Source organism: Ranitomeya imitator, chromosome 9 (genome assembly GCF_032444005.1).
Source record: "Ranitomeya imitator isolate aRanImi1 chromosome 9, aRanImi1.pri, whole genome shotgun sequence".
In the NCBI taxonomy this organism is placed as follows: domain Eukaryota; kingdom Metazoa; phylum Chordata; class Amphibia; order Anura; family Dendrobatidae; genus Ranitomeya; species Ranitomeya imitator.
In genome coordinates this window covers 39,583,919-39,601,900 of record NC_091290.1, presented here as the reverse complement: position 1 = coordinate 39,601,900, position 17,982 = coordinate 39,583,919, and the positions used below count along the sequence as shown (strand labels likewise).

General features: G+C 42.7%; 1 protein-coding gene across 3 annotated transcripts in view; it reads left to right on the top strand.

Moving 5' to 3' along the window:
- Window positions 1-5,511, top strand: part of SYVN1 (synoviolin 1) — a 34,625-nt gene extending 29,114 nt beyond the window's left edge. For 2 of the 3 annotated variants that reach the window (XM_069739928.1, XM_069739930.1), the window contains exons 10-16: window positions 1,348-1,464; window positions 2,043-2,215; window positions 2,304-2,435; window positions 3,128-3,250; window positions 3,355-3,541; window positions 4,889-5,016; window positions 5,101-5,511. In XM_069739928.1, the coding sequence (XP_069596029.1) occupies window positions 1,348-1,464; window positions 2,043-2,215; window positions 2,304-2,435; window positions 3,128-3,250; window positions 3,355-3,541; window positions 4,889-5,016; window positions 5,101-5,234 (994 nt within the window). In that variant the 3' untranslated portion in view covers window positions 5,235-5,511. The remainder of the gene's footprint in view (window positions 1-1,347; window positions 1,465-2,042; window positions 2,216-2,303; window positions 2,436-3,127; window positions 3,251-3,354; window positions 3,542-4,888; window positions 5,017-5,100) is intronic. The other variant, XM_069739929.1, reaches the window with a different exon arrangement.
- Window positions 5,512-17,982: the final 12,471 nt, after the last annotated feature.

Sequence of the window (17,982 nt, the reverse complement as noted above, 5' to 3'; positions counted from 1 at the left end):
TGATTGGTGGGGTGATGACTCTTGGACCTCCTCAATACAATAATTATGCCCTATACTAAAGACGAGAGGTCAATGTCACAAGGCTAAATAACCCCTCTAAGGTAAGCCATCAAGGTTTGATAAAGGGAGGGTGGGGCAAACATCCCAGATCCTGGCCAGTCACCACACTGAAAGGTGAAGACCACCGCATCGGCTTCATTGTCTACAAAGGATTTATCCTTTTCACTCCATTGGGACAAGTTGCAGTACCATACACAACCTTCTGAGGAAAGCTCCATGTCTGTCCCTTCTCTCTCACAAACTAATATATTTTCTAATATACTGTACTTTAATTAAAAAGTCCTGATCATTCCCTCTCTACTCAACTGATTTATTGATTTATTTAGTGTTTTTTTACTACCTCCGGTGTGATGACTCTTCATTTGCTTATCCCAGCATACACTGGGGGTTCTCAAACAAGTCGTCATCAGGAGTAGAGGCTGCAGTCAATGCTGCACCCTTTGCCTCCTCCCTAAAACGAATTGTCATCAGGAAGTTGCGTTTCAGGGGTTGGGCTAGTCCCTGCTCTACTGAGCATGCGCTGGTTGTCAATTTCAACGTATACTCTTGTCACTGTGCGCTTGCTCACCGGCTCTGATCAGAAGTGATGAGCTGGCAAGAGGGCGCACTATCAGTGTGCATTGTAAGAAGAATACCAGGCGTGTATGAAAGCAGAGCCTAGCACCTCCCCAGCAAGTAACGTCACATGAGGGGGGGCGTTGGCCTCTTCTGTTCCTACACGTCAGGTATTCGTCATACAACGCACACTGACAGTGCGCTCTTGCCAGCTCCTTCTGATCAGAGGCGGTGAACGAGCGCACTGTCACTGTGCATATTACACACTGAAAAGATCCTACTGAGCATACGTTGGAATTGACAACCAACGCATGCTCAGTACAATTAGGGACTAGCCCAAACCCTGAAATGGACCTCCCTGATGACACTCCGTTTGACTATCCCAGCACGCACTGGCATTTTCAAATTAGTCGTCAAAGAGGAAGTAGTAAAAATAAATAAAGCAGTTGCATAATGTAGTGGGGAAGCAGTAGGGAATTTTAAAATAAAGTATATGCGAAATTAGATTGACATTAAATGGGGCATTTAAGATTAAGCTACATTATTCTTCTGGACCACCCCTTTTAAATAGTTTGAAACTCCTTTGCATTTTTTTTTTATTAATAGAAATTCAGCAACGGGTAATGAAGGTGATTCTGATAATATAACAATAGGAAATCGATGTTAAATGAATTTGATTGTTGCCACAAATTAACTGATGATGTAAAGGTATAATATACATATCGCCTACAGGTATCCAGATGCCACGCCAGAGGAGCTGCAGGCCATGGACAATGTGTGCATCATCTGCAGAGAGGAGATGGTGACTGGAGCCAAGAGACTTCCCTGCAACCACATCTTCCACACCAGGTCTGCTCAGTTGCAATGTAGAGAGTGCCATGTATCTGGTCTTCTATGTCAGACATATTGTGGTCTAGTAAAGAGGAGTATGAATGTTATATACTCCCATCCTGAAAATATATCTGCTATCCAGTCTAGATTGCATGCCTATATTGCTGGTCTGCAACATTCAGATACAGAAGAGTTTTTCTTTAAAGACAAAAGCCTATACAGTATGCAGCCGTCATGGCTATCGGCTACTACCTTCCTTGGGATCCACTGAAAACGGCCAATATTCCTTGGGAAGCTCTGCCCCAACAGGCATTTCACTTTTCAGCCTCCAATTTGTCACTATAATGCAAGAACAGCCCGAGTCCTCCTGGACAGGAGCCAGAAGATGGTATAGATGCCTGTATGAAGTCCATATGACTGAATAGGGCATGTGGACCTGGTGTGTCACCTATAATCTAGCATTGAATATTGCCAAACAAGTCCTTGTAGCTCTGAGAGTGAGATCTGGAATCTCAAAATCCAAAAGTCTAAGACTTTCTAAGTAAAGAACAAAGTAATGAACCCCCTATCTAATGCACCTTCCCTTACCATTCCAGTTGCCTGCGTTCTTGGTTCCAAAGGCAGCAGACTTGTCCCACATGTCGAATGGATGTTCTCCGAGCTTCCCTGCCCACGCAAGCTCAAGCACCTGTAGACCAGCCGGACCCTGCCCAGCAGCCACATGCAGCTCCCGCACAACAGACTCCCATTATCGCTCCGCCACCCAACTGTAGGTCACACCATTGGTTTTATATAGATATATTTGATGTTAAACGGTGTCAGTTTACTTATTCCTTCTTAATTTCCTTTGTGTTTAGTCCCCCCAGGGATGCTTCCACCTTTTCCTCCTGGAATGTTTCCACTCTGGCCCCCAATGGGTCCTTTTCCGCCAGTCCCTGGCGTACCTGGAGCCAGTGCCGCGGAAGAAGCAAATGCTGGAACTTCCACTGGTAAAACTTTTTTTTTTTTTTTTCCCCTCCTCATGCTCCATTCTCAGAACCATCACATTGATTCATAGTACTCTCTCAATATAGAAATAATAAGAGGCAAAATTTCAAAGAAGGGTCCACAAGGCTTTGTGGAGTCCCAAAACCCAGGAAATTTCCCAATAAAACGTAGGCAAAATAATGTAATTCTGGGAGACTTTTTTTTTTTTTTTTTTTTTCTTTCCATTTAACCTTCGTCCGGCTGAGTAGGTACAATTGTAACTATTCTGTTTTAAAGTTGCAATAACTTTTTTTTTTTTTTTTCCGAAAAGCCGTAGAGGGCTGAAATTTCATGACATCTCTGCAGTTTTGGTCCAGAATATATTGGCCAAATTTCAATAAAATATACATGAAGGTACAATTGTACCTCTGCAGCCTGTTAACGTTGTAAAATTATGCAGCCCGACGAAGGTTAAGGATGATTTAGTGTAGTAGAGAAAGGATCAAGGTTATCAACTGAAGATTTATTTATTTATTTAACCTGGCAGAAGTGTCCATATCAACCATTCATTCCAACAAGTCAGGCAATTTCTTTCCAGAAAAAAAAGTGGCTTTTTTTTTTTTATATTTGTGACTTATTTTTTTTCTTTTCTTTTCTCAGTTTTCTTCTACAATATATTTACCTCCATTGGATATTTTCTGTTTGTACTTTGCAGCATCCGCTCCTAGGCCTGGCGATGCATCGAACACTGCTGGCGCGGATTCATCATCTGGGACATCTCTGCCAGGCTTTCCCTTCCCACCTCCATTTTTAGGAATGCCAATGTTTCCTCCATTTGGTAAGGGAAGATCTCCGTGTTCCAGTCTTCATGACTTTTTGTGACCTGCATCTACAATCTTTAGATTAATGATATATATATTTATATATTTTTTTTTTCTTTAGGTTTGCCCCCCATGCCAATGCCTCCTGCTGGCTTTGCTGGTATGACAGATGACGAGTTGAGGGCAATGGAAGGTCACGAGAGGCAGAATCTAGAAGCCAGACTTCAGTGTCTTCAAAATATCCATACTCTTCTAGATGCTGCCATGTTACAGATAAACCAATATCTAACAGTATTGGCAACTATCGGGTAAGACCTCTTAATAGCCCAGCTTCACTTAACTATTGTAGATTGTAAGCTCTCACGAGCAGGGTCGTCATATTTCGCTTTAATTATTGTATTGTTAACGTTACTTATGACTGTTGTGTTTGAAACTGTAAAGCGCTGCGGAATATGTTGGCGCTATATAAATAAAGATTATTATTATTATTATTTACTACCACCTGTTACAGTTCCAATGTAATTAGCATTTTTCCCTTATTAAAGGGGCAGGCAATAGATTTTGTCTTGGTTGATGCTAGTTCTGCACAGGTACTCTGAAGACCAAAGTGAATATAGTACAGGTAAATCCTGTGACCTCCGGATGATGCCTTATCAGATTGGAATTGTTCATCTTTAGTGATGAGCGACATCTACTCAGTACTCGAGATTTCCCGAGCACGCTCGGGTGACCTCCGAGTTTTCATCACCGCAGCTGAATGATTTACATCTGTTAGCCAGCATAAGTACATGTGGGGATTCCCTAGCAACCAGGCAACCCCCACATGTACTTATACTGGCTAACAGATGTAAATCATTCAGCTGCGGCACTGAAAACTAATTCTCTGAGTACTTACAAATACTCGGAGGATACCCGAGCATACTCGGGGAAACCTCGAGTACAGAGTATATTCGCTCATCACTATTCATCTCCCCTTATCTTCTCTGCCTTGCCAGACCGCCATGAAGACTCTTGAGCTTCCCACTGCTTTCTTACCTCTCCACAGTCACTTTTCATATTGCCCCACATAATAATCATACTTACTTTTTTTGCACCTCCCATTTCCCATTACAAATAAAACAAAGCCTCAAAACTCTCCAGAACCTCCCTTCCATGATAAGCAGCAGTGTCCCTAACTGCTGTGTAGTGCAGATGGCACGATGACTTCCACAACGTCTCATAGGCCACAGACCAAAATAGATAAGACCAACTAAAGTCCTAAAACCTATGTAAGCTTGGTGAAACGCGCGTCGAGGCGCTAGGTTACACATTAATAGTGCTTCAAATTGACATTATGTAAGTTTGTTAGAAATTTCATTTTTTACGGTCTTGAATGAAACCCACTGTCAGAGGCAGTTGATGGGTAGAATTTATAGGATAGCTCTCCACTCTTTCCTTTCCTTCTGTATATTTGTAGGTTTGTTTGTTTGTTTTTTAATCAGTCTGGACTCCTTTCATGATCCATTATGGGAAAGAAAACTGTTGCGGATGTGTTTTTGAAATGATCTTCCCTTGTCACACAAAGTGTGCCTGAATTGGGTTTTTATGATTCTTTGATGGTGGTAAGTCAATGACTGAAGGTTATATGTTCCATTTTTTTTCCCATCAATTATTAGGCCCCCTCGTCCTCCCATGCCCTCTCCACAGTCTCCAGTAGTCTCCACAGACATCGTTTCATCCAGTCAGTCTGAAGAAACCCCCACTTCTGAAGCACCCTCAGATGTCCCTGAAGCCTCGCAATCAGGTACTCTTCCAGCCTTCTTATAACCAGCCTGCTCTCTTACTGTCGCTTACAAATAAAAATTAATGAACGATCTTTCTCTGACAGTTCAAGTTGAATCCACCAGTGAAGAGATTATCAATGATTCTGAAGCTGGCACGTCAACAGAAGAACCAGATACTGCAGAGTTACGGAGACGTCGACTTCAGAAGCTGGAAATGGGCGCCTCTGAATCTCACTGAGGCTATCCTTTTGACCACGTCGGCACAAATAAACTGTGTGTACGAATCGGAAGATGAGCTTCTTTTGGACTTTGAATGAATGCCGGACAAGACTTAAGCTGGACTTCTATAAATATATATTTTTTAAGGACACAATCCTGGCATTTTCATGGAAATGCTCTTTAGATGAGGAAACTTGTGACCTCATTAAATGTGTTGGACTTGTTTCAGTAAAATGAAAATTTGGACTGGTCTATTTCACTTTATGAACGGAGTCTAATAAATCACTTTCAGTGGAGGGGCTATCTTACACCATTATTGGCGTAGTTTTGGCATCTAGGGTTGATAATTATAGTAATGGGTACATATATGGCCCAGGGGATTTCCAATATTGTTTTGTTTTTTTTATTAGGAGTTGCCCATCAATGTTTGACTGAGTATGTGCCCGTTACTGATCATGAAAACGGCATCTGTTCATGGATCTGCTCATCCAGATAGTCAACATATTTCCCTAGTAGGCCCAGCAGTTGGTAGTTCTTTGCCAGAAGTTCGAGCTAGAATGGACCTGCCCCCTATCTTTGGCCACCAGTGATCTTGCTACGGTCTCCTAGTCAATGATGGGCCTTGTGGCCCATTTTTGATTGGGTTTTTCCCAGGTCTGTACCTCAACAACTTCCTCACAGGTCAGAGCCCATAAGTGGTGCATCTGCTTGTCACCCGTCTCCCCTTGTTCATTTCTTCCCTATGTAGAATTGTTGGGTCCAAGAGGAAGATTTATAAGTTGTATACCATTGTGAACAACTTCATCTCAGCTGGTCCGTGTACCTTGAAAATGTAAAGGAATTGTCTCAAGTTCTTAAATGGGTAAAACGGCAAAGTGCTAATAAAAAGCACCTTTGCAATGCACCTCCTCTTACTCTCACGAACTGGTGGATTTTTTTATTTTATGGTTTACAGCTCATTGCCTCGGTTACCGGCCACTCTCGAGTCTTGAGTAGTCGGTGTAACTGGATAAGGAGTGCGCACCTTGTAGCCCCTTAGCTTTAGGGCAAGTTCACACAGGGCGCTTTTGCTGCATTTTTTTTTTTTTTTTTTTTTAATGCTAATTTTCAGCTGCTTAGTCCCTATGAGATTTCAGACATCTCATGCACACACATTGGTTTTTTTTGTGTGATCAGTATTTTGTGCTTTGCTGCGTTTTTTGGACATGGAGCATGTCACTTCTTCTTTCAGCGTTTTCCACCCATTGACTTGAATGAATGGTGACAAAACTCTTGAAATACGCAGGTTCTGTTCTTGCAGCATATTTGCTGCAGAAAAGTCAAGGAGAGCCGGATGTGACATCACACTCGGCTCTGCTACATCTAGATGGCAGGCTGCATGATGCGTCCATGCAGCCTGTCATCCAGCAGAGCGGACCTGAACCCCCATTCACTTGAATGGGGGGTCCGACATTACAGCGTGGAAAACACCGCTTCTGATTGGCAGGGAAATCATCCTCGCCGGTCAAAGTGCCGCAGTTCCCACGCTGTCAAGACAGCGGGGAGCACTCAGCTGTGAACAGAGGAATAAACTTCACTTCTGGTCACTGGTGTCAGCTGATGGGACTACTGCTCCCATCATCTGACACCTGCAGCTGCTAATTACAGTGAGAGCAGGAGCGGTGGATGGGGGTTTTCATCTGCCGCACCTGCGCTATAAATAAAAAAAAAAAAAAAAAAAAAAGCGTGGGGTCCTTTCCCCCCCCACATTTTTTTACAACCAGCCGTGCAAAGCTCACAGCTGGGGGCTAGTATTCTCAGGCTGGTAAGGGGCCACTATAGGGCCCCCCCAGCCTAAAAATAGCAGCCCGCAGCTGTCCAGAAAAGGCGCATCTATTGGATCAATTTTGGTGCTTTGCCCGGCTCTTCCCACTTGCCCTATAGCGGCGGTAAGCGGGGTTATGATGGGTTAATGTCACCTTCCTATTGTAAGGTGACATTAAGTCGGCTTAGTAATGGAGAGGTGTCAATAAGACACCTATCCATTGCTAATCCTATAGTAGTTAAAGGGTTAAAAAGACTTTTCTGCGTGTTTAAACCCCTTTCTGTCCTGTGGTCGGCGCTCATAGCAATGCAGCAATTCTACTACATAGGCGCGAACTGAGCTTTGCTCCTATGTAGCAGAGGCGATCGAGTTGTGCCTGCTTCTAGCCTCCCCATCAAGGCTATTGAAGCATGGGAAAAGTTGAGAAAAAAAAAAAAAAAAAGTTAAATATAAGTTAACCACTTAGTGACGGAGCCCAATTTTTTTTAAATCTGACCAGTGTCACTTTATGTGGTAATAACTCTGCAACACTTCAACAAATCCCAGTGATTTTGAGAATGTTTTTTTCGTGATACATTATACTTTATGATAATGGTAAATTTAGTTCAATATGTTTTGTGTTTATTTATAAAAAAAATATCAAAAATTAGAGAAAAATGTTAAAAAATTAGCAATTTTCAAAATTTGAACGATTATCTCTAATCCAGATGGTCATACCACAGCAAACCATTAATAAATACGATTTCCCACATGTTGGCTTTACATCAGCACCATTTGTAAAATGTTATTTTGTTTTGTTAGCGTTTTAGGAGGTTTAAAAATGTAGCATCAATTTTTCAAGGAAATTTACAACATTATTTTTTTAGGGGACTATCCAGGTTTGAAGTGACTTTAGGGGTCTCATATATTGGGAAACCCCCAAACGTGATACCATTTTAAAAACCGCACCCCCTGACATATCGAAAACTGCTGTCAGGTAGTTTATTAACCCTTCAGGTGCTTTTCAGGCAATAATGCAAAGTGGTATGACAGAAATGAAAAAAATGTATGTTTACCACCTAAATGCCGCTAACTTCAGAACAGGTTACAGCAGACTCTATCGCCGCTATTTGGTCGTGAATTGCCATTGCAAACATCAGGACCACACAATCATGATCTGAGGGCACCAATTGGGATAAATAGGAAGCCCCCACACTGTTAACCATTTATATGATGTAGTCACTATTTACAGCAGCATCTAAGGGGTTAAACAGTTGGACAGTGCAAACACTGATCGTGGCTGATGCAGCAAGTTGTCAGCTATAGTGGACAGCCGACAGCAACTGGATTGTCCCCTGTATGGGGAGGCTATTCTCTTATATCTCAGGTCAGTTAAAAGACGTATTGGCGGTCATTAAGGTGTTAAAATCATCACCCCCCCCCCCCCCCCCCTTCACAATAAAAAAAAAAATCAAATATACACATATTTGGTATCACCGCGTTCAGAATCGCCCGATATATCAATATAAACAATGGATTAAACTGCGTAGTGAGAAAAAAATGCCACATTTTTTTTTTTTTGGTCGCCGCGACATTACATTAAAATGCAATAACGGGCGATCAAAAGAACGTATCTGCACCAAAATGGTATCACTAAAAATGTCAACCTGGCACGCAAACAATAAGCCTCACCCGACCCCAGATCACAAAAAAATGGAGACGCTACGGGTATCGGGAAAATTGCGCAATTTATTTATTTTTTTTGTTAGCAAAGTTTGGAATTTTTTATTTTTTCTTTTACCACTTTAGACATTAAACATGTCTAGGTTCTTTTTTTATCTATGAACTCGTAATGACCTGAAGAATCATTTTGGCAGGTCAGTTCTAGCATTTAGTCAACCTAAATTTAGTTAACCTAGCAAAAAAAAAGTGTGGGATTGCACTTTTTTTTTTTTTTGCAATTTCACTGCACTTAGAAAACATGAAAACAAAATTCCAGTACACGATATGCTAAAACCAATGATGTCGTTCAAAAGTACAACTCGTCCCGTAAAAAATAAGCCCTCATATGGCCATATTAACGAAAAAAGTTATGGCTCTGGAAAGAAGGGGAGTGAAAAATGAAAACGCAAAATCGAAAAAAGCTGGGGTCATTAAGAGGTTAATAAAATAAAACCATGCACACCGTTTTATCATTTTATTTGTCTGCCCTTCCAAGCAAAGCCCTCGATCTTCTGAAACAAAAAAAAATAATAATAAACCAACACAAATACTCCCTGATCCGGTGCTGTCCAATATAACGAGTGACCCACGCAGTATCTGGGGGAGAAGAAGCTTTCAACCAGGAGCGCTGCTAATGTGACCACTCCGGGCTGTAAGCGACTGGGGAATGAATGAGACGGAGCGGGCGCAGGCTCAGTAACTAGCGGTGACGTCACCGAGCCTGCGTCTGCTCACAGCCTGACCTGAGATAACCTCTGGACCGTGGGAAAATGCCGGGGAAAAGATTACTGCAGGTAATCTATCAGTCCCTCTATTCAGTCTTTTTTTTTTTTTTCCCCCCCCTCTTCACTCAACTTTGTTGTCATGCACAAAGAGAAAAAAAAACCACGACAAAAAAACGCACCTAAACCTGCATTTTTGGCGCAGCTTCTTTCCTGCCAAGAAGATCAGGTTTTGCTGCAAAAAAAAAAAAAAAAAAACAGCAAAACGCCCTGTGTGAACTTACCCTTAGAGCCTGCAAGTATCGCTCTGAAGCAGATAGGATCTCTGAATCTGGACTGCTTTTGTCCTGTCCCATGCCGTATCGGCAGGCCTGCTTCTGGTAGCAGCCTGACAGTACTAAGTACAGAACAGCCCTGTAATATTGCCGCTGATCTGGACTATCTTTATGAGCATACTCTTCCCTGACAAACGGTAAGCTGGAAGGCAGAGATGCAATGCGCTTGTAAAAAGGGAACATAAAGGATTTGTCTAAAGAGTGTAGTGTCCTGCACACAAAGTATGGCCCTACATGGACTCCAAAGGATTTTCCTTAAATTTGTAATTTGAGGAGGTGTTTTCAGTGGAACGGAAACATCCAGACAAAAAAAAAAAATTCTCAACTTCTGTTTGGATATTATGTATTTTTACCCTTAAGAAGGCCATTTAATGTCCCAAATCTACAGCTGTGAATTGTTAAGGCTATTGTCTGCCAAGAAGACAATAACAGATGCAAGGGAGCGCCAGGGCCCCAGTCGTGGCTGAGTTTCTATATTTTAACAAGCCCCCGGTCTCCTGTCGCATGAATATAGTGTCCCCGCTGTAGCATACCTTCCACTTCACCTTCTGCACCGTCAGGGTCCCATCGGGCTGGCTGTAGGTCCACTGCTGCCGTTGTTGAATATAAAGACCGAGTTCGTTTCAAACTTCAAATGCAAAACCTTATTGTTTTCACAGCACATCCATATTTGTCACAGATTCCACACTACACATTTCTTCCTCTTTAGCTGTACTTTTCTCCTTCTCGGACTGTATCATACGCTTCCTCAGCATCCCTGTTCAGACTGCGCTGTGGATTTCCCTCAGCAGTTTCGCACCGGATCTGAGGGCACCAGCCCATGCGATGATCTGCCACATGGTGAGCGAACTGCCCTTTGGTACTGCTGTGACTTCTCCTGCAGCTCCAATTGTTGCTACTGCTAACTCTGCTGCTGTTCTGGTCTACTGGCCCTGGATGGCTGGACTTCTCCCTTGATAACGTTATGGGGTCACTGTGCTGTCCTGGGCATTAAGGCCGGGGACACACACAACGTATAAAAAAACGGTCCGTTTTTGACGGACGAGAATCGCACAAATGTTACCAAAACAATGATCCGTGTGCAGTGCGAGGATGCGATTTTCTCGCATTAAATGATCCGTGTGACATCCGTATGGCGTCCGTATGGTGAGATTTTCTCACACACTTGCAAAATGAGCAAATAATGGCTGAGCCTTTCCTGTCACCTGCCCAATGCCTGAGAATTTCTCGCACGTCACACTGATGGTCCGTGTGCTGTGCTATTTTTTCTCACCCCCATAGACTTTCATTGGCGATTCTCGGCCGAGATACGCTGAGAATTGCAGCATGCTGCGATTTCACTCGGATCCTGAATACGGCCGAGAAAATATCGGATGATGGGAGCTGCCCCATAGATTAACATTGGGACGAGCGCTATGCGATTTTTTTTTATCGCATTGCACTCGTCCGTATTACGGTCTAGTGTGACCCCGGCCTTAAGCCCATCTGGGCTGTCCGGGCTTCCTGGCTCCTCTCCCCAATATCAGGAAATACTCCTGGCTACCCACACAGGAGACTCCTCCTATATTAACTATTTACTATATGTTTCTCCTATCTATAGTGTGTCCACTATATAATGCCCCCATCTAGTGGCCAGGAAAGGGCACTGCACTTTCCCTATACTGAAACAATTTACAAAGTGCAAAAGCAGCTAAAACAAAATATACACCTATCACATGCAGTACAGTCCAAAAGTTTGGACACGCCTCATTTAACCCCTTCACGCTGCGGCCCTTTTTCGTTTTTGCGTTTTCGCTCCCCTCCTTCCCAGAGCCATAACTTTTTTTATTTTTCCATCAATATGGTCATGTGAGGGCTTATTTTTTGCGGGACGAGTTGTACTTTTGAACTACACCATTGGTTTTACCATGTCTTGTACTAGAAAACAAGAAAAAAATTCCAAGTGTGGTGAAATTGCAAACAAAGTGCAATCCCACACTTGTTTTTTGTTTGGCTTTTTTGCTAGGTTCACTAAATGCTCTACCTAGCATAGCCAGCTCATAGACTTAATAAAACTTAACTTTTAATATGTACATAAAACCAATAACAGTCAAAGATAAAGTGCTCATAAATACTAGGGCGCTTAATAAAATGGTACAATCTCACCCATTTGTTGTCTCTTAGTTCTCCAAGGTCCCGTATAAGACCTGGGTAGTTGAGACCGAGATGGGGGGGGGGGGGGGGGGCCGGGGCAAGGGGAGTTAGGGACCTGACTTTCCCTGTCGTGCCCTCTGCAAATAACTCCCGCCCTGACAAGGGCAGTTACCAAGTATGAAACTACTTTGTGGTGCCCATGGTAAATGTAACCTCCCTGGATGGTGTGTCTTCCCTTCCCAACGCGTTTCCTCCCCTGTTCAGGGGGTTCATTAGGGGAAGCTGTCCAGGCTAATTGAGGTCTTCTGCAGTGGCAGGTCTGACCTCCTTATGTAATAGCTGCCTCAATGTGAGGGTAAAAAAGTATCTTTGGTTTGCTGAGTAAAGTTCACTAAATGCTAAAACTGACCTGATATTATGATTCTCTAGGTCATTACGAGTTCATAGACACCTAAGGCCTCTTTCACACTTGCGTCGTTTGGCATCCGTCGCAATCTGTCGTTTTGGGGAAAAAACAGATCCTGCAAATGTGCCCGCAGGATGCGTTTTTTTTCCCCATAGACTTGTATTAGTGATGGATTGCGACGGATGGCCACACGTTGCGTCTGTCGTGCAACGGATCCGTCGTGTTTTGGCGGACAGTCGGCACGAAAAAAACGTTCAAGTGAACATTTTTTGTCCGTCGCGTCCACCATTTTCTACCGCGCATGTGCGGCTGAAACTCCACCCCCTCCTCCCGGACCTCAGAATGGGCAGCGGATGCATAGAAAAACTGCATCCGCTGCCCACGTCGTGCACAAATTTCACAACGTGCGTCGGCCCGACACATAATGACGGACCCGTACCGTCGCAAGTGTGAAAGTAGACTAACATGTCTAAGTTATTTTTTATTTAAGTGGTGAAAAAAATTCAAAACTTTGCTGCTAAAAAAATAAATAAAAAGCGCCATTTTCCGATACCCGTAGCGTCTCCATTTTTCGTGATCTGGGGTCGGGTGAGGGCTTATTTTTTGAGTGCCGAGCTGACGTTTTTAATGATACCACTTTTGTGCAGATACGTTCTTTTGATTGCCCGTCATTGCATTTTAATGTAATATCGCGGCGACCAAAAAAAGGTAATTCTGGCATTTCAATTTTTTTTCTCGCTACGCTGTTTAGCGATCAGGCCAGTGCTTTTTTTTTTTTTTATTGATCGGGCGCTTCTGAATGCGGCAATACCAAATATCTGTAGGTTTTTTTTTGTTTTTTGTTTTATTTTGGATGGGGCGAAAGGGGGGTGACTTAAACTTTTGTATTTTTTTCATATTTTTAAACTTTTTTTTTTTTTTTTACTTTTGCCATGCTTCAATAGCCTGCATGGGAGGCTAGAAGCTGGCACCACTCGATCGGCTCAGCTACATAGGAGCAATGCTCAGATCGCTGCTATGTAGCTGAAATGCAGGCTTACTATGAGCGCCGTCCACAGGGTGGCGCTCACAGCTATCGGGGATCAGTAACCATAGAGGTCTCAAGGACCTCTATGGTTACCATCCTGACACATCGCCGACCCCGATCATGTGACGGGGGTCGGCAATGCGCTCTTTTCCGGCTGCGCAACCGGGAGCGGTAGTTAAATGTCGCTGTCAGTGTTTGACAGTGGCATTTAACAGGTTAATAGCGGCGGGTGAATCGCGATTTCACCCGCCGCTATTACGCGCACATGTCAGCTGTACAAAACAGCTGACATGTTGTGACTTTGATGTGATTTCAGCGCTGGCGCCCACATCAAAGGGGAGACACAACATGCACAGTATGGGGCATGTCGTGAAGGGGTTAAAGATTTTTCTGTATTTTCTTGACTATGAAAATTATAAATTCACACTGAAGGCATCAAAACTATGAATTAACACATGTGGAATTTTATACTTAACAAAAAAGTGTGAGACAACTGAAAATATGTCTTATATTCTAGGTTCTTCAAAGTAGTCACCTTTTGCTTTGATGACTGCTTTGCACACTCTTGGCATTCTCTTGATGAGCTTCAAGAGGTAGTCACCGGGAATGGTCTTCCAACAATCTTGAAGGAGTTCCCAGAGATGCTTAGCACTTGTTGGCCCTTTTGCCTTCACTCTGCGGTCCAGCTCACCCCAGCCATCTCTATTGGGTTCAGGTCTGGTGACTGTGGAGGCCAGGTCATCTGGCGTAGCACCCATCACTCTCCTTCTTGGTCAAATAGCCCTTACACAGCCTGGAGGTGTGTTTGGGGTCATTGTCCTGTTGAAAAATAAATGATGGTCCAACTAAACGCAAACCGGATGGAATAGCATGCCGCTGCAAGATGCTGTGGTAGCCATGCTGGTTCAGTATGCCTTCAATTTTGAATAAATCCCCAACAGTGTCACCAGCAAAGCACCCCCACACCATCACACCTCTTCCTCCATGCTTCACGGTGGGAACCAGGCATGTAGAGTCCATCCGTTCACCTTTTCTGCGTCGTACAAAGACACAGTGGTTGGATCCAAAGATCTCTAATTTGGACTCATCAGACCAAAGCACAGATTTCCACTGGTCTAATGTCCATTCCTTGTGTTCTTTAGCCCAAACAAGTCTCTTCTGCTTGTTGCCTGTCCTTAGCAGTGGTTTCCTAGCAGCTATTTTACCATGAAGGCCTGCTGCACAAAGTCTCCTCTTAACAGTTGTTGTAGAGATGTGTCTGCTGCTAGAACTCTGTGTGGCATTGACCTGGTCTCTAATCTGAGCTGCTGTTAACCCTTCGATTTCTGAGGCTGGTGACTCGGATAAACTTATCCTCAGAAGCAGAGGTGACTCTTGGTCTTCCTTTCCTGGGGCGGTTCTCATGAGAGCTAGTTTCTTTGTAGCGCTTGATGGTTTTTGCAACTGCACTTGGGGACACTTTCAAAGTTTTCCCAATTTTTCGGACTGACTGACCTTCATTTCTTAAAGTAATGATGGCCACTCGTTTTTCTTTACTTAGCTGCTTTTTTCTTGCCATAATAGAAATTCTAACAGTTTATTCAGTAGGACTATCAACTGTGTATCTACCAGACTTCTGCACAACGCAACTGATGGTCCCAACCCCATTTATAAGGCAAGAAATCCCACTTATTAAACCTGACAGGGCACACCTGTGAAGTGAAAACCATTCCCGGTGACTACCTCTTGAAGCTCATCAAGAGAATGCCAAGAGTGTGCAAAGCAGTCATCAAACCAAAAGGTCGCTACTTTGAAGAACCTAGACTATAAGACATATTTTCAGTTGTTTCACACTTTTTTGTTAAGTATATAATTCCACATGTGTTAATTCATAGTTTTGATGCCTTCAGTGTGAATTTACAGTTTTCATAGTCATGAAAATACAGAAAAATCTTTAAATGAGGTGTGTCCAAACTTTTGGTCTGTACTGTATACTATAATATACACAGTACTAGACGACGAGACGCATAGAGTACTAATACATCACATTGAACCGGAATGGATAAAGTGATGAAGGGGTGCATCAGTCCTTGTAATCCCTTACACAGACACCATTTTCGAAAGGGTTTATTTTGTTCTGTAATATTATTTCTTGCAATCTGGCCAGTTACAGAGGAGAGTTTTACAGTTCTATTGGAAAGTAGCTCCTTGCCTGAGACACTGATCACTACAGATAGAATGCAGCAGTGACCGGTAACCTAGGTAACGAGCAGTGAACAGTAACATTTTAAAAATCTCATATTAAGAACTGAGATGATTTTTAATAACCTTGCAATCTTAAGCCATTCATGATGATGAGAATAACTCATTAACATTACTATCCATGGTGGTTTAGGGCAGAAAGATGATTGTCAGTCCCTATTGTAGTCTAGATTAGACAAAGTGTTTTCCATGGGCAAAATTAAGGTTTTATGTTGCATTCCTGGCGTTTGGTTTATTCCCACCAGATGGGGTCACGGAGAATAGTCCTTTTAACAGACTACTTCCTTATTTCCTCATTTTTCCTCCTATTGTTTTTCCACCTCCTTTCTTACCCCCTTCCAGGCAGCTGCCTGTGGTTTCTCGGCATCAAAGAATGGTCCTCTCTGTCTCATAAGGACCAATATTCTGGGGATTCTACTTTGATTTCTTTGGCAAAGAAGGATTGATCAGCCGAAACCCTAAGGTCATTCATTGAACATTTAAATGGAGCATTGCTTCCATCAGTAGAAATGTGTATTTACACCTGACCATCAGCTCATCGGCGCTCCCTATACTTTGGAGTACATTTCCATCTCTACCAATTTATTGCTTTCCCATTTGGACAGGTGACTGCTCCACAGATGTTCACGGAAGTTCCTTTTGTGATGATATTCCTCAGCTTCAGAAAAGAGCTTTGGCATCCTCTATATGGATGATGTTCCGATCCCGCACTGAAAGTATTTGAATTATTCGATGTCTTGTCTGGATAAAATTGAGACAAGCCCTTCCCTCATGAAAGGTGACACTTCTTCATATGCTAATTTATACTGATTTAGCAAGGTTATTTCATTTTTCAGAAAGGAAATCTGTCTTTATTTTGCTTCTGCATGTCATATCTGGGCATCAGCAGATAATGATTGAGACTAATGATGAGCGAATATACTCGTTACTCAATATTTCCCAAGCACGCTCGGTGGTCCTCCGAGTATTTTTTAGTGCTCGGAGATTTAGTTTTCCTCGCTGCAGCTGAATGATTTCTCTTACAGAGAAGTGCACTATATACTGGTTGATAAAACCCGGAATGGCCTGGGATTGACATCAAAGACAATGGGAATGGAAGAGGAGAATATCCAGACAATTAAATGTGTCAAGAAGACTCTTGCAGAACTGGATAGAAGACAGCTGGAGTTTGTTCCTGAGCATCCATTTGTGGCGAGACATCATGCACAGCCTTCACTAACTTCTGTTGACAGGTGGCAAATAAGAGACTAACTCAGTCAGTAAAGATCTACGGGTAATGGAAAAGAAACCGCTACTCCTGTGGGATGAATGGACTGAATATTAGGTGCATCCTCAAAGCCCTCAGACTACATGAGCAGTTGTGTCCAGTAAGGGGAGATGATGTTGGTGCATGCGTTTCACAATTTGATGTATTATAAAATTTTTTACTGTACTGAGATAATCTTATAAATGTGCCCCTGCTGTGTACTGTGTAAGCGGTGGCAAGTGGGGTAATAGTTGTGGGGTTGATGTCACCTTTGTATTGTATTTATTATTTTACTTTTATTACAGGAGATCGAGGGCATCACATGGATTAGGAGTAACAATAAAATGGTAAAACTGTGTTGTGTTTTATTTCATTAAAAGACTTTACTCTGGCTGTGTCTTTATTTAACATGTAACAACTATAGGATTAGTAATGGATAGGTGTCTTATTGACACCTCTCCATTACTAACCCGTGGGCTTGATGTCACCTTACAACTATTACCCCACTTGCCACCGCTACAGGGCAAGTGGGAAATGCGAGGCTAAGTGCCAGAATTGGCGTATCTTAGAGATGAACCTTTTCTGGGGCGGCTGAGTGCTGATGTTTTTAGCCAAGGGGGAACAATATTCATGGTCCCTTCCTTGGCTATTAATATCAGCCCGCAGCTGTCTGCATGGCCTTTGCTGGTTATTAATTATGGGGGAACCCCACGTCATTTTTTGGGGGGTCCCCCATTTTAATAGCCATTAAAGGCTAAGTATACAGATGTGAGCTGATATTAATAACCTGGGAAGCTCCATGGGTATTACCCCCTTCCCAGACTATAAACATCTGCCCCCAGTCGCTGGCTTTCCCTCTGCTGGTTTTGAAAATTGTGCGGTAGCCCACGCCATTTGTTTGTAATAAATAATCGTTTATTAATTAAATACTTGTCCCATAATTTGCACACACTATATTAATTGTATTTGTCATTGACATCTATATATCTACCTATTCTATATGTATTTACTGTATGTAATCCATCTCTTCTATCCTTTCGGCTCCTGCAGTGATTTTACAGAAGCCGACAGATGAATTATCGGCTTTTCTTCTATCTTTCAGTTCAATATAAAAAAATATATATATGTGTGTGTGTATTCTATGTGTATATT